The sequence below is a fragment of the Pygoscelis adeliae genome, unplaced genomic scaffold (assembly GCF_000699105.1).
Source record: "Pygoscelis adeliae isolate BGI_AS28 unplaced genomic scaffold, ASM69910v1 Scaffold183, whole genome shotgun sequence".
In the NCBI taxonomy this organism is placed as follows: Eukaryota; Metazoa; Chordata; class Aves; order Sphenisciformes; family Spheniscidae; genus Pygoscelis; species Pygoscelis adeliae.
The window spans coordinates 606,561-623,472 of record NW_008824536.1 but is presented as its reverse complement, the minus strand read 5'-3'; the positions used below and the strand labels follow the sequence as shown (position 1 = coordinate 623,472).

General features: G+C 36.7%; 1 protein-coding gene across 1 annotated transcript; it reads right to left on the bottom strand.

Annotated features, from left to right (window-relative positions):
• Positions 1 to 948: 948 nt before the first annotated feature.
• Positions 949 to 16,694, bottom strand: LOC103914873 (probable threonine--tRNA ligase 2, cytoplasmic). The gene is made up of 19 exons (XM_009321599.1): positions 16,683 to 16,694; positions 16,348 to 16,440; positions 15,367 to 15,557; positions 14,680 to 14,803; positions 13,440 to 13,561; positions 12,512 to 12,629; positions 11,799 to 11,863; positions 11,008 to 11,086; positions 9,669 to 9,815; positions 8,099 to 8,197; positions 7,602 to 7,768; positions 6,883 to 7,045; positions 5,859 to 5,996; positions 5,348 to 5,425; positions 5,148 to 5,248; positions 3,856 to 3,960; positions 2,959 to 3,031; positions 2,109 to 2,223; positions 949 to 1,984 (listed from the first exon to the last, which is right to left on the bottom strand). Exons 1-19 carry the CDS (start codon positions 16,692 to 16,694, stop codon positions 1,836 to 1,838), a joined length of 2,139 nt encoding a protein of 712 aa, XP_009319874.1. The 3' UTR covers positions 949 to 1,835.
• Positions 16,695 to 16,912: the final 218 nt, after the last annotated feature.

Sequence of the window (16,912 nt, the reverse complement as noted above, 5' to 3'; positions counted from 1 at the left end):
CTCCTGAGGGGAGGGAGGGCCCACCGCGGGTCGGCCGGCAGCTACCGCGGAAAAACACGGATTTCGGTCAGCCCGCTACTGCATCTGGCGTTTCCCACCCCCCGCCAACTCTGCAGGGGCACCGGGGAAACAAAACGCAGCTTCGGGTTTTACCAACCTCAGTAAATCTTTTGAAATGTCATTCGTTACGATGCTGTTTACCATCTTGGGCTACCGATCATGCACACTGTTTTCCTCCCTCTGTCCTGTACCTGTCTGTCCTTCTTTCTACATATTTTTCCCTGTAGAAAATTTTAATTTGTGTTATTTTTATTAATTTATATCCCTCAATGACCTCTCTCATCACTGCAGGCCATCTGACAATGCACAGATGCATGTATGCTAAAAAATTAGTCTTGTATTTGCAAAACCTAGAAATTCACTGTAAAAACTCCCAAAGTTTTAACTCTGCAGTCTGAATACATCGCACATGTACCATGTAGGCTGCAGTCCATAAAAACATTTCTATATAAAATATTAATAATAAATATAAATAAAAATTACCCTCCACAGCCCACATTAATTCTGTAAAGTGGAACAGAATGCTTTCCCAGCCCTTGTTCCTTCAATTTCTTTTTTTTTTTTTCTTTTAAAAGCGAGGGATAATCAGTTGGTAAAAACAGATACCGAAAACCAAGCTAATACAAAACCAAAAATAGGCCTACTGAACACAAGTCTATACAAGTGTCAGACAAAAAGAAACACTAGCTTTGTATTTGTATAACTCTTATGCACTAAATAGTATTTTCTGCTTCATTTCAGTGATATTTAAATCATAACAACTACAGTTGTATAGCTTAGATAATTGAGTAATATTTAACACTATCTAAGCCCTGTAACTAAAAAAAAAAGCATATAAGAGTGAAAAAAAAATTGTGGTAAAAATTCATCTCTCCAAAAAGTCCGATTCAGTTGCCTGCAACAGTAACTTTAAAATCATTTATAAGCATAAACAAGTCAGATTAATACAGCCAATTTAAATTCCAACATGTTGCGCTTTAAAATGAAGATTGTCAACCACACTGTTTCAGCATTCTCAGTATCCTACGCAAATACAGCAATAAATTATACACAAAGTTTTTTCAAAGGTAGGTTTGTTTTAGAAAAAAGCCAAATCGACAGCAAACACAGGAAAAAAATAAAACACTTTCCACACACAGATATGGTGAGTAATTCAACTTCATTCTTGGCAACCACCTTTACAGCAACCAATTATCACACCAACTCAATCAGTGCCTTGTTTCACTGAGATTTCCAACAGACACCAATGTATTTGTAGCCGGTGAACATAAATTCAGAAAGAATCAAGCTATTCCTCTCCCCCCCTGCCTAAAAAAAAAGTCACATAATCTGGAGTTAGAAAAAAGCTAAACCAAAATGCTGCTGATGCACCTACCAACTGCCAAGCTTTGGGTTCCAGGTCACGTCAGTTATGCAACTGCTACGTGAGCGAGGTAGCTCAGCCATCACAGCAGCAGCCAGTACACTTCCCAGCCTCCTCTTCGTGCAGCCCTGATTGATTTCCACAGCAAAACCAACATATTTTAGCAGAGGTGTAGGACTTTTTAAATATGTATTCTGTGACTCGCGCAGATTGGAATCCCATGGGATTGTCAAAGGAGTTGGCAGTTGCATCTACCCTCTCATGCTATTCCTGGAGCACCAACATTGCTACATTTGCTTATTTTGTGTATCCATTAACTGAAAATTCTCTCAGATGAGCATTACTGCTGTACAGGAGGAAAGAAACACCGTTTCACATGGGCAGCTAATAATTTTTTTTCCTAACAGCAACATCAGAATTCTTCTTCTGCATTTGGAATATGTGAACTCTTAAATTTCTGGAGTTTTTCAATAGCAGAAGATACTGAAATCTCTCCATGAACTTTGTTGTCTCTTGTTCGCACGTTGACAGCATTGTTTGCTTTCTCCTTTTCTCCAACCACTGCAAGACATATCACAAACAATATTAAACTGACTACCTACATTACAAAATGAGAGTCTAGACAAACTCTTTGCCCAACATTAAAACTTAAATGATATTCAGAAACGTAAGATGTTGCAATTACCTAAGATAAAGTTATACTGGGCCAGCTGTGCATTTCTAATTTTCTTGTTTAATGTGCAACTTTGATCTAGATCCACATCTGACATAAATCCTGCTTCAAAAAATTCGCTGCAAACCTAAAAAGAAACCCAAAAAACTCACTTAATATTACAGTGTATATTCTACAACGTAAATTTGTACATGCTGTAGTCCCTGATCTCTTCCAATAATTAATTCATTTATGTGCATAATTGTGCTCTTGTGAATCATTATAAGGAAGTCAATGAAGTTATTTGAAGAAAACTGCACACACGCTTAAGGGCTTAGCAGGACTGCAGTTGTAAGACAACACAAGGTAACATCCGTATCAAGTATTTGCTGATCTCCTCAGACAGCTACACTGCTGAATGTCAAAAATGTTTCCTCAGTCTGAGAAAGGAGAAAGAGGAGAAGGAACAAAACCACTTATGCTTGCATTAAAAGAAAAGCAGGGGGAGGGGTAAAGACAACCATGGTCAAATGTAATGTAGTCAAGAGCATACATGCAGGGAAATGGAAGAAACCGGCTCTGCCCCTACTTTAAGCCGGTAATTCTGTAATGAAACATCAGTTAGTATATAAGGTTTGTCATCCAGAATGTTTTTTTCTTCAATAATTACTGAAGTATGTACATAATAACAGAACCCAAAACACTTAAAGTTACATATCCCTTTCTGAGGCTTGTACAAATTTTGGACTATATGGAAGAATTACCTCTCCCCCCCAAAATGTGTCTCCAAAATTATGAAAGCATTCATTCTTTGTTCTAGGACAAGTACTTAAGGAGCTATTAAAACTGCTTGCTACTATGAAAAGGAAGGCCCTACTCTCACCTGCCGGGCATACTCTTCAGAAGTAGGTCCCACAGGCACAACCATGACCTGCCGCGGAGACAGCCAGAATGGCCTGGCAAGCAGGACAAGAAAAATATGAAATAAACGTGCATTTTACATTTGCATTCATATTCATTGTCATGTTCCCCAGTAATGATTTCTTTACTTTATAAAAGTATTTATGTTAAGCTAAGGATGTTGGATAATATGTTATCTTCCTCTTTTCAAGTTCACATAAAATAGCAAATAGATGGATTCCAGTAAAACGACATATACAGAACTTTGATCTTCTGTTCACTTCCTAGCTGACTTCACAATTTTAAACACAATTTTATTTTTTTTGCATAGTTTCCACTTTTATTTATAACTTTATAGTGAAAAGTGGACAGTCAGACAGACAGGTGGCTGAAAGTAAGAATTAACTCTTCCTTAATACTTTAAATACATTAATGAAGAAATATCTTCAGAGCTTATTCAAGATGAAACAATACATCTTACAAGTTAAAAAAATAATTCACATATTAGGACTAATTCATGTCTGTATAAGTAACTGCTTTACATATGTCTAACATCTTCCCAGTACAAAAGCATGGTTTTTAAGAAAAGAGGAACAAGAATAATGCAGTACACATACACTCAATTACAATTCTTACTTCTGCTTTAATGTATAATTTTTCCTGTAATGTCATGAAATTGAATTTCTAATAATGAACTATTAATAAAAGGATATCATACAACTCAGACCATAAAATTAGACTTCTTTTCTTGTAATCTTACCTACTAATTTTGAGAAAATTCTAGGGATATTATTTTGCATTATAATATATGGGACATTAGGGAGGATCTGTATTCTCTACATTGTTAAACATTTCTTAGAACTGCATTTGTGCCACATACCATTTTCCTCCATAATTTTCTGCTAGAATAGCTATCATTCTCTCCACAGATCCCAAAATAGCTCTGTGAATAATCACTGGCCTTTTCTTATCATTGCCATCCTTACTGAAAAAGAATAAGTAAAATTTTTAAGAAAAAAAACATTTCTCTTAGCTCACACGCAGATAATCCTACTAATATTTTTGATTCTACTTTTCACGGAAAGACAACATTTAGTTTTTTATACTTAGGCAAAATCTACAGTTTTTATTAAAAACGTACTTTCTTTAAGCCACCTGGGCTTTTAAAGGAATACTGAATAATCATAGTGACTTAAAATAATCATGCCTGTAGCTAGTGGCGTAGGTACAAACTCCCAAGTTTGAAAAGACACTCGACTGACTCAGCTCCATTTCTGTGCATTTTAATATTTTATGTTCTTCCTCGCTCTTTCTTTTCCGCTATGCCTTGCTTTTATTTTGTTGCACAGGATCTTACCTGCCCTTGCTGTTCATTACTTGCCTTAAATTACAATCCTGTGATTAAAAAAAAGTCAGCTGCTGTTTGTAACGGTATTATCACCTACCAAAGAGCTATGACATCTACTGTAGAATATGCAGCAGGACCAAAAAATAACAAACATTCTTATTCTATCTTCCCCATCAAACTCTTTATAATATGCAAAAACAAACAAAAAAACAAGCAAGAAAAACAACCCAGGAAATGTGTGTTCAAGTCGACATGGTACTAAGATTAATTCACTCAGTGGATAAATATCCCTCTTCCTAGCCGGAAGCCAAAGTTTTTTTTTTTTTTTTCATTAAAAACTGTTCGCATTTGGTTTATGTTCAAAGTTAACTAACTTTATCTGATAAGAAGAATGAAGCACTTATTACAAACATACTAGCTCCTTAAGACACGTTTGAACTTGTATGCAGTGTCTTCAAAGGAGACGCAGTGACCAGGCTGAAAGCGAAAAGTGATTCAGCTGAGTTTCCTTTAACATTATATACGATCAGTTGTCTTCAGAACTGGCAGACAAGACATCATTAAATTTTCCTGCAATCAGTAGCATTTACAATTAAAGTGAGCTATCATTACATTGAGGAAATGAATCTTCAAGTTCGTGACTCAGTCCTCTACTCACCGGGGATGTTTCCCCTCCTAACCAGGCTACTGATATACAGGCTAATCATTTGTTAAGTGAGCAACAGAGCATTAATACATCTCAGTTTAATGGGAATTACAGATAAAGAATGTAACCATTTTTAATTATTTCACTTAAGAGGAAGACATTTAGCTTAACCACTCACCCAACGTAAGTAAGATTAAATCGAATGGGTAGTTGGAAGTCAAGCTGGATAGTAGCACATTGATGGTACCTGCCAATAGCATCTTTGATTTTAATATCAATCTGTGAAGCAAAATAACATGGTTACTAAATATAGTTTGCCTGCATTGTGTCTGTATTCTTGCCCATCCCAAAGTTGTATTAAAATGCTGATTCACTAACCTTAGGACCATAAAATGCTCCATCTCCTGGATTCAAATTCCATTGCTCTCCAAAGTTATTCAAGCTGTTTTGAAGTTGCTAATCATAAAAATGAGACAATAATTAAAAAAGGTATAGCAGGGCCTTTCACTATTGTCAGTCAAAGCACTTGCCTTTGAAACAGGCAGCACGACTCCTATTGTTCAAGCATTTAGTCATTTATGATAATCTTGAAATAAGAGTAGTTCCTTGTACAAATGTTGTTATTAATCAGGAAAAAAGATTAATAAAAATCAAATCAGTTCAAGATAAGTGTCTAAGTAAGAATCAGAAAGTTCTCATTTTATACAGAAACTTCACATTTAATGTGATGTCTTTCAACAAGCATTTCCACTAAGGACAATATTTAGCATCCGATTTAAGCGATTTCACTAATTTCACTATTCAACATGAACAAACTTAGTTAAATATCCACCTCTGCAAATATAAATATTAAGGGTTTTGTTTGTTTGTTTGCTTTTAAATTAATTACCTTTTCTGCATGATCCCAGATCTCTAACTCTCCTAGATAATTTTCTGGTCTTGTAGAAAGATGTAGTTGAAAGGTAAAACCAAAGACAGCATACACTGACTTCAAGAAATCAAGACAGTCCTTAATTTCTTCTTCAATCTTAAACGTAAACAAAATATATTAGTTAAAAATTACTTACATAAAAATGTAATTGGATTTACCGAATTCCTCATAATCAGAATATAAGAGCCCACTAAATAAAAAAAAAAAAAAAAAAAAATTCACATGAAAATTACACCCTATGCCCATTACCTAAATTTGGGTTTGAAGAGAGAACCAAGGTGGTGGGGCTTCAAAGCATGGCAAGAAAAGTAACGTTCTTGCTAAGCCTGGGCTTCCGGAGCCAGTATGAGTCAGACTTGACAAGAGTACATCAATTTCTTCACCTAGCCCCACTAAAATCTATGGCATTGCTGACGAAGTATTTATTCAGCATTACTATGGAAAACAAAATGCGGTCAACAGCTTTTTTTCTTTGCAGGGGGAGATGGGAAATGCGAAAGATTTTACCTTTTGGGATTTAGTTGCCCAATGTATCTTTCTAAGGAGAAAAATTCTATACAGAAAATCTTATTACATAATTCACAATCAATAACGTCCCTCAAATAACACTGTTTTCTTCTTTGATATAAGCATTTTTTAATTTCAAAGAGAAAAATAAATAACACAAATTATGGCACTGCTATTTGAGAAACTTGTAGCAGAGAAGCTAAGTTCAACAGGCTATTGACTTAAGCAATATTGCAGAAGGTTAAGAAATACGGAATACTAGACGACTAAGGAAGCACCTAAACCTATCAAAAAACCCCATCAAAATCAGCATTATGCTACAAAGCAACACAATAGAAGAAGCTAGAGTTGAAATACTTCAGGGATTTTTTCTTTAATGTTGGTTTTCCCTGGGAGGGGAGGGGATGGGGTTCTTTTTTTTGTTTGACCGGTGGCGGGAGGGTTGTTGAGTTTTAGGGTTTGGTTTTTTTTTTACCTGTTCTATTGTGCAAAAGATGTGAGCATCGTCTTGTTGGAAGCGCCTTACACGAGTTAAGCCACTTAAAGTCCCAGAGAGTTCATTTCGGTGAAGAACTCCAAAATCTGCAAGTCTAAGAGGCATTTCCCTCCAGGATCGTGGACGATGGGCAAACATCAAGCTAGGAGCAACATGAAAGAACCTTCCTTTTATCCTTCTTATAGAAGATTTAAGACAACACAGAAACTAAAAATAAGATCAGTACAGACAGTAATCGTATTTTTAAGTATTTATTCATTCAGGTTGTCTGCATCCTAAAAGGCAGACAAACAGAAAATGTGCTGCACTCAGAATGTATTGCTAAAGACCACCTAGAAAAAAAAAACCACTGTGAGAGTAACAATCGAGACTGGTTCATCTGTACCTTCTTTTGGTACACCACATCTGATGCCTCTCTCTATCCAACATAATTTGTATTTACTAGTGGTACAGACTAGTACCATTAGCATGCACAAACCTAGCTCACTTAGTGCAGACTTACTGAAAGATCCTCCTACAAGAATTGTATTTGGTCTGCTTTGGGACCCTGTCAGGGGAGCTCTCTAGACACACTAGTTGCTTAGTAGTCTATTGTAAACATACATGAAAAACGTGTATTAATACTCCATTTATTTCCCCTGAGCCTCACAAAGGATAAATATAGTAAAATAAGAAGTTTTTCAGTTGAGAGTACAAACCAATGTCCTGGACAATTCATCGGTTTAAGGGCAAAAGTCTCCTTCTCGATCTCAAAAGAGAACATATTTTCACTGTAGTGCTGCCAGTGTCCTGAAGCTTCCCAGAGTTTACTGCTGAAGATGTTTGGAGATACCACTTCAGTAAAATTACGCCTGTGATATTCCTCCTATAAAACAAATTCAACATTTAAAAGGTGATAGAGCTTTTGACAAGCAAAAGCCTAGTTCTTTTTAACTGTGTTCTTATGATGGCGATTTACTGGGAGACTAAAGGACTACGTGTAGGTTTTGCACAACTGGAAAAAGCACAGGTCAATGCTTTACTCTGCCCTATTTTCAAAAAGGTTAGACCTGTATAATCACAGTGAAAATCTGGTATACGTTTACACACATAGATGTTTCTCTTTCTGCGGATAGCTCAGTGCTATGAATGGCCAATCACTTCAGATCAAGAACTGATATTAAGCTTGTTAGGAGTTACATTAGTACATACTCACTCGTATGAAATCCACAAGCGTGTTATAAAGAAAGGCACCTCTGGGGAGGAAAAAGCAGCTTCCAGGACTCAAATCATGAAAGAAGAAGAGTTCTTGCTCCTAGGTAAATTAAAAACAGAATGCTGTAACACCACTTCAGATTGAACTCCAGAACATGACTACTTCACACGTGTCGAGACTCTGTTCACAAAAAATGAAATATTACAGTAACAAGATGATTTCTAGAAGTCTACAAGTTCTCAGCAACAGTAGTGAATTTATCTGTAGTTCTTACTCTTAGAAGTTTGTAGTAACACTGGAATTCCATTCGACTCTCTGACTATGTAAATACACATTTCCTCAAAATCCTGAAGCCTTAACCAATCTTACCTTTAGTATCCAAAGCAATTAAGCCTACACCCATCAGATCTGAGGGTTGATGGCTGAAGCTTGTGAGCCAGTCATTCTTTGTCAGAATTTTGTCTCAAAAACAGAAGCTCAGCAGTGTGGCTCTGATACATCTTTGGAGAACCTTAGCCTCTTCAGTATCATAGATATTAGATACATAGACACTAGATAAGTTGTTTGATTTCTACTACATAATTTGTTTTTGAAAAGGCATAGAAGTAATCATCAAACAAATACTACACAAATATTAAAGTCTTAATCAGTTAAGAGAGAAATAAGCATGAACACTTCTGTAAAGATATTTTTTCTACTTCCTCCCTTTGTCACTGTTTTCTGTAAACTCCTCATTGGCTCTTCCTCTTCTCAGTTACCCTCAATTGTTCATCTTTGCTTATAAAGGCTCTTCACAGTCTCTTTTTTCACGTCTGCCAGTAAGCAGTGAGAGGTTCATGCCTGCATCCTCTTGGCCAATGATGCTGACTTTCACTTACACGTGAGTTTTTCAAATAAATGTCTCCCTGCTTTCACCTGTACTGCCCGTTGTGCCTTTAAACATCCACAAAGCTTCTTGTCTCCTCTCAAATACCCTCTGTAACACTCCACCTTCACTACAAAACTATAGCAAAGGTGACAACAATTAGGAGTCTGCATGCCAACATGACCGATATTAGGTCACAATCCTCATCTGTGCCAATCTAAGGTCTTCTGACTTACACTCAATTTAAGATTAAATCTGTTCATTTAAATCTAATAGAGGAATATATGAACAATATTCACAACAGCAGCTAAAGTACTGCATGTACATACACTTAACTATTACCTTATTTATGCCTGTAACAAAGAATGACCAAACCGTATTATTTATACAGTTTTCATTAATTTCTCTCTTTTATGAAAAATATAGTGTTTTAGGTAGGATCTGAAAAGACTCTACATTGAAAGGTTTAAGATACACTTCCCTAAACCGAGGGACTACCCTGTTACTTCTTCCCAATGTTAGTTTAACATTTGTATGCAAGTGACAAGTGGAGTTTGTAGAATTCAAATTTTAAAATACAACCGACACCAAGAAGTTCATAGAACTGGCTCCCATTCAAACTGTCAAAAATTGGAAAAAAACAACGAAAGAGAATGAATTCTATTATAGAAGCATAAAAGAGAAGTGGACCATGAAATAATGTACCTTTCCAATTTTCCTATGGTCCCGGTTTCTGGCTTCTTCCTGGAATTTTTCCCATTCCTTCATCATTTTGTTATCAGGAAAGGATATTCCATATATTCTCTGCAGAGTTTCCATGTCAGGTTTTCCTTCCCAATACGTAGAGGAATTCTGATGCACAAAACCCATACTTTAAGACAGTATTATATAATCTCAGGGGAAGACGGAATAAACACTAATGCATTCAAATGTTATGATTTTCTTCCTTAGGAAAAGAATTATATGCAGTCATCCAGCATTTGTTTATAATACAAAGACACTTGCACTGCCTTTTAGTCAGCATGCTAATACAGAAGACAAACAAAAGTGACTGGTCAAGTCATACTTTCATTCTGCTTAGGTACCTCGTTTTTATCTCACATTCTATCTTCTAAAAAGGCAGCACTTGTTTACGTTCAAAACATAATGCAGTAGGGAAACACGAAAGACAAAGCAAAACTAACTCACTCTCACAGTTAAATCCTAGCTGTTTTGACAATCTAACATTTAATCCCTGGAACTCAGAGTTCCATAAACTTCAGTTAGGAAGCCAGCAAAAGCAACTATGATGAATGTTCCAATGAGGTCAGTCTAATAAGGTTACCAAAATTAGCATCTGCAAGTAACTTAAACGACATCACAACCAGAGGCATCTGCAAGCACTGTCTCTGGCTCTCCTGTGAGCAATGCCATTTTCAAACAGCAGCACTTGCAGATCTGCCAGGGTCCGCTGTACCTCCTGTACCATCTTACAAGGTCAAAATACTATTTTCTGACCCAATGAATATCTTGGATGTTCATTTCCTGCACAACAGAGTGCGCACACACACACCGCGCAGATGTGACAGCTAGTACAGACTCGAACTAGGACATTTGTACTACAAAGTGTAGTGCCGGTTGGAGATACTAGCACAGTACTGCCACATTGCCTTAGGCACTGCACTTCTATACTGTGCATGGTATAATTGGTTCCACAGCTAATCTAGTCACTACTAGCTTGAGTATTTTTGCAGTGCTCTTCATTATAGTCTAAGCATGCATGTTATTGCACTAATACTCTGATAAAAAAAAAAGATGCTGTTAACTTTCACTGATGTACTATTGTGATGGTCAAGAATCAATAAACCTTGGAAGCAGATGAATGATGAAAGTCTGTAGTTCTACTTGTACAATGGGAGCTGGGAAAGAAATGAAGGACTATTTTCAGAATAAGCAAAGAAAACAATACAAAGGACCCTAGCATAATCACTTCAGGAGAAATAAATACATAAATAGACCAAGTGACCCATAGTTTAGTTAAGTTTTAATGCACAGTTAAAGTTACCTTAAATATTTTAAAGGCCTTAATTTTTCCAGTGTGTCTCACATGTGGACCCCGGCAGAGATCAATCAGCGGACCACATCTATACACCAAAAGAAAAAAAAGTGTTTATTTCAAAACACTCCAACATTTTTAAATACAGTCACTAATGGCATACAAGTTAACGCTCGACATGTTCAAACACACTAATAAGCATACATATGCAACACTCAGCAAATTCAGTGCATCTTAAATGTAATTGTGCCTTCTACCCGAATCGGAATATTCACTCAGTAAATACTCAGCACACTTGATCCATTATCAAGAGCACCGTAACACACTCAGCAATTTATATAGTTCCGTATGTAAACTTCGATAAAGTTGGCGAGGAAATTTCAAACTATGCACACCAAATAGAAAAAAATGGTTCTGCCATTTTCCAGCTAACTAGTTTTATCCCTGGCAATTGAATGAACAGGTTCCTCACCCCACCCTGAGCTAAGAGTTAGCTTTACCCATTACCCAGCAATTCAGTGTCACGGGTGGTAACATTTTAACCTCTTTATTGAAACCAGAGGGCATGAGTGAAAAGTGGACTTGCTGTTTGTCCACAAATTGAGACCTAATTTGTCCTAGCAGAGAAACAAAAGATCTGATTTTACATAAGTAGCAATATTAATCGCAAACTTAAGTCCCAATCACACAAGTATTCAGAAGTTAGAATAAAAAAAAAATATTCTTCTCCTCTCAATTTAAATGAAATATACCTAACTACAGAAATATTTCATAATACCTTTTAACTTAATTTTCTTTACCTGTATATTGTGGTAGTTGGTGTGTTCACCTTCTCATTAAGGATACGACACTTAAACTTGTTATACTGTGTGGGGAAACATGAAAAGTCAGAAACATCAATAAAATGGCTAATAAAATTCTATTTTAAAATTATGTATTAATAATGCAAATGCATCAGTGAAAGACACTCACAACTTAAAAAAAGTATCACATGATCACATATATGTATGCAAAAGTTCAACATCCTTTCAGAAGAGTTATAAAACAAGAGGGGAAAGAGACAAAAATATCTTAGTTTCCCTGAGGGTGTGTTAAGCATAGTGATTACCACCTGAACACCTCAAAGCACTTCTGACAGGCAATTAAAACACAGTACGGTGAGACTGGCAATATTCACTGTATAAAACAGAGCACTAGAGGACAAAGTCTTTTTTGACTTGTCTCTGCAAGTGAGCCAGAATTAACTTATGCCTTTTGTGTATTAATTTCTTTGTGATCTCATTGAGCTTAAGGCGCTTCTGTCTAATAAGTAATTGTTTTTATTATTGCCTGAAAACATCCCGAACACTTGAAAGGGATATGGAGAAGGGGAGAAGGATGCTATTCTTTTTCTTTGTTTTACTAGACAGGTACTATTCTGATGAGTCAGTCACATGCAGTATTTTACAGAAGTTACAGAAGTTACATTTTAAAAGATCATTGTACCAGAATCACAGCTACTCCAAAGACTTACCTTAAACATGTCTAACAGGATCTCCTTTTTGACTTCCAGCCTTTCAAAAGGCTGCTTCTCTTTTATGATATTTTTACAGCGATTCTCTAGTAGCGGGAATTCAGTACTAGATACACCTCTAAAGAAAAAGACACAGGCAAAAGAAATATAAAAAAATGGGAATATCAAAATAATTAAGTGACCACTTTCTACTGGTCTAATTTGAAAACCACAGGATGTGGTGTTGTGATTTGTCACAGTATTTTCTTAATTTCTTACAATCGGCTGTACTTTCAAACACTAAACTCAGAAACACAAATGGCATCACCCTGAACAAACCCATTGCAATCACTTCTAGAACAGTCTTTGACGAGTTTAAATGTCTGGAAGATCTGTAGCTCATGTATATATGATTTAAGAAAAAAAAAAAAGACTCAACCCAGCTGCAAGAGCTAGTTTATCAGCTGATGCAGATTCAGTATTCTCCCTGACTACAGAAAGATAAACAAGGGAAAAACAGAATCGTAAAGCTGTGCACAAGGATTAGAAAAGCAGTAAACACCTATACGAATTACATGCATACGTGCCATTTCTACAAGTGACTATGGCACTTTGAAACCAAACTCCCATGATTCTTCAAGGAAACTGTCTCCTTTATCTCCCAGGCACTTCAGAAAGTTTTACCCAAACACTCTACATTTTGTCACAGAACATTCAACAGCTGCAAGTCTTACAGAGCAGGTGTCTGAACACTGCTCTTGAATTTAAATACACACACACACACTCAGTATATCTGTACACACAGATCTATACTATGAGGAAGACTAACCTGTCAGTTTTAAACCACACTAGATACACGATATTACTTTTAACATGCAGAAACCTGACTGAACAAAAATAATTCTAGTACTGAGCTTCAATACAGAACATTAAGACACTGAAATTTTACCTATCTTCAGTGTACATGTCATAATAAAATCCGTTCTCAATTGGTGGTCCATAGCATAAGCAGCCCCCAAAATAACCTTCCATGGCCTCTCCAAGAATATGAGCACTTGAATGCCAATAAACCTGCAAATAAAGTCAGGTGAGCAAGTCATGGGGTCATTGGCATTGTGTAACTAAAAAGAAAAAACAAAACAGAGGTTTATCTGCAGATGGGAAATACACTGGAATCAGTGTTGTTTAAATCCTGTGAGAAGTACAATTTTCTGTTCTCATTTTGAAGTATGCTAAATGATTAACATAATGACAGATGTAGCAATAAAGCCCCATCGTATTGCAGCCTGAAAGATAATCATACCTCTGCACGATTCCGTCACCTTAGTACTTATTGTACCTTGTTCATTTGTAAGCTAGTTTCCAGTCAGTTTAAAGTCTATGCAATGCTAACCGCATCTAAAGTGATGTAGCCAATTAAGTGACCATTGTTCACATACAGTACATTTATTAATAGGACTGTAAACCACATTACCTGAAATGTCAGAAGAGGAAGACCAGTCTTATGTTCTAAGCCCCTATTAATTCAGACCACTTCATAGCCACCGCTACAAGATAAAGCCTTTACAGGCTCCTGAAATGCCTCAAACAAGCTTAATCACATGAATAATTCTTTGGCAAAATGAAGTCTGATTCTACTGCGTGAAGATAAACATAGGCTTAAGACTGAATCCCATTTAAAAAAAAAATCTTGGGTATGTCGCTAAGTATATTCATAGTTTAATTGACTAAGATATGCCTACTTAAGTTTCTAATAAACAATGCCAGTACAAGGAGGTGTAGATTTTATTTATGACTCAGATCTGATATTGGACAACTTTTAGAAAACCGTAACACAGCCTCACTGTTGCTTTCAGTGTCTGATCTTCAAACGCAGAGTCAAACCATAGAACACGTCTTGGAAAACATCAAATTATTTCAAGTTAGCATACAAATCAAGACATTCTGTAAGATCTTGTTTGAGAAATAACCTGTTTATGTAAAAGAAGGGAAGAACACCAAGATTTTATTCACCTATAGATTATAGGTACTTAGTATCTAATCTTCTTTGTTGAATTGTGACAAATACATTACTTGAATAGTTTTGGGGATTTTTTTTTTTAATTCAAGATTTTAAAAGCATAACGCTGCAATCAATTTCATGTCATTAGTTCCTTTAATCAAGCAGAAACCAGCGAGTGCCTACTCACAGCTTTTGCTTCTTCATTATCAAACATAAGCAGCTCCAGAGTACAATCTCCCTCCAGTGGACGATCCAGGTCCCACAGTTCACCATTCACTTTGGCTATGACTGCATTTGAAGCCAACATTTGACTAAAAAACACAAATTATGACAAGAGACAAAATATTTAGGTTCAGATTTGCAAAAGTGCTTAGGTTTCTAAACCCCCGTGAGACCCCACCCACATCTCGTAGCACCTAAAGACCTTTAATTTTTGTTTCTGTGGTCTTCTTAAACACTTTTCTACTTTCCAGGTATAGACCCTTAAGGTCTTAAAGTTTCATTCAACAGTTTTCAGTGCTGGGGATCTGGAGGAAAGACTGCTTCTAACAACAGTTTCTACTGTTATCCGGTAACTCACAAAACTTCAGATGTCTCTATAAATTCCTAGCAGACTCACTGATTGTTATATTTTTTAATTGGAAGCAAGCATTATGATCCCAGCACAGAACTTCAAGCATCACTTCGAACAAAAACTTAACCCAGTTGTTTCTTCTGCGTTAAGCTGAAGTTTCAATGCTTTCCAAATAAACCAAGTTGAGAGAGTCACCATCCACCGACCATAACACATATATTTCATGCAACAAGGCAAGAGACAAATGATAGTAACAGATTTATCACTGCAAAAGTACAACTCCTTGAATCTGCAGGTTACCTAATTCCTACAGCTAATTGGTACGGAGTGGTTTTCCAAGATTCCCCTTCAGCCATCTTTCCATCTGCCAGACTAATTTTGATAGGTTTGCTCTGGTTGGCCGCTCTGTAAGCTAGCAAAGCATCATGTTCTTTTTTCAGTGCTTCATAAAGCTTCAGTCTATCTTCTATGAAGCTTGGCTCACACTGCAGCTGTAACAAATAAATTAAATCATACACATACATATTTGTGAGAGAAATAGAATAAAAGGATTTACGGTCTTCATGCAACCCTAGAGGTTCCAACTGAGACCAGATTTCACTGTACTAGAATTTATACTAATATGCAGTAAAGTATTTGTAAATAATTATACACAGGATAGTCCCATCCAACTTGCTGACTATTTTATAGCGGCTTTCCAATTTTCCAATGCACCTTCATCAATCTGGGCCTAAATGGCTTTGTGAGTTTGACATCAGAAAGCAGCCTATATTCCTGCCCCAGAATTTGTATTTGGCTGACATCCTAGAGAAGTTTGCATCACTCCAACAAGCCCTCACTTCTGCCAGTCCATTCAAAGCATCAGATTCAAATAAGATAGTTTACGGGAAGTTTCCTTCAGTTTAGCATAAAGTGAATTATTAAGATCTATTGAACTACCGCTAGTGCTGCCAACATCCTATTTCGATCATCAGGCATGCTGTTTAACTATTCATGAACCATCACTCTCTTTAGGAACCACAGTATCCTGACCCTTATTTCCCAATAGCCCAAACCCTTTTGTTACATAAAAAGTAGAGATCCAAGAATGTATAAGAAACCCTACTAATTACATGCAAGATGAAGCTCCTAGATAATGATTTTTTCTATATGCATGCTAGAGCAAGCCTTCTTCCCAAAATCTGGGATTTCAAAGCACAGCAAAGTATTTCAGATTTCAGCACCTCTTCTGAACCTAGCCAAACAATACTCCTTCTTCTATGGTATAAAATAACCACTTACATCATTCCGATGTCTGTTCACAGCTTCATTTTCTTTTTTCTTTTCCTCTTTATTTTGATTCACTGCAACAGTTGGACTTGCACTGGAGACTTTCTGAAAGCAGTGATTATATGAAGTATACCCTATGCCTTTAAGACTTTTCCCAGCAGTCATTGAAACAAAACAAACCAGATCAGTGCAATATTGGGCCAAAATTACAATCGAATAAGATACATCCTTAGTACAGATGAAAGACTTCTCATGACACGTCTAAACCGCCTCCTTTAGGTGTTCAGCAGACACAGCAGAACTGCTCACCGAGCAAAATCTTCTCAACGCGATTTCCCCCATTTTACCACTGCAACCATCGCCGCCAAAATCTCCCCAGCGAGACCCTGGGAGATTAAAACAGCCGAGCGAGCAATAAAAACTACTTTCGGTGGTCTGATAAACTTACTCCACCTTTGCGACAAGGCAGGGACTATCGGGAGAAGCACTGCTCAGTGCTCCGGGCAGACGAGGGGTGCGGACAGAGACCGAGACAGGTTTCCACCCCCAAGACCACGGCCGACCCCCGCTGGCTGGG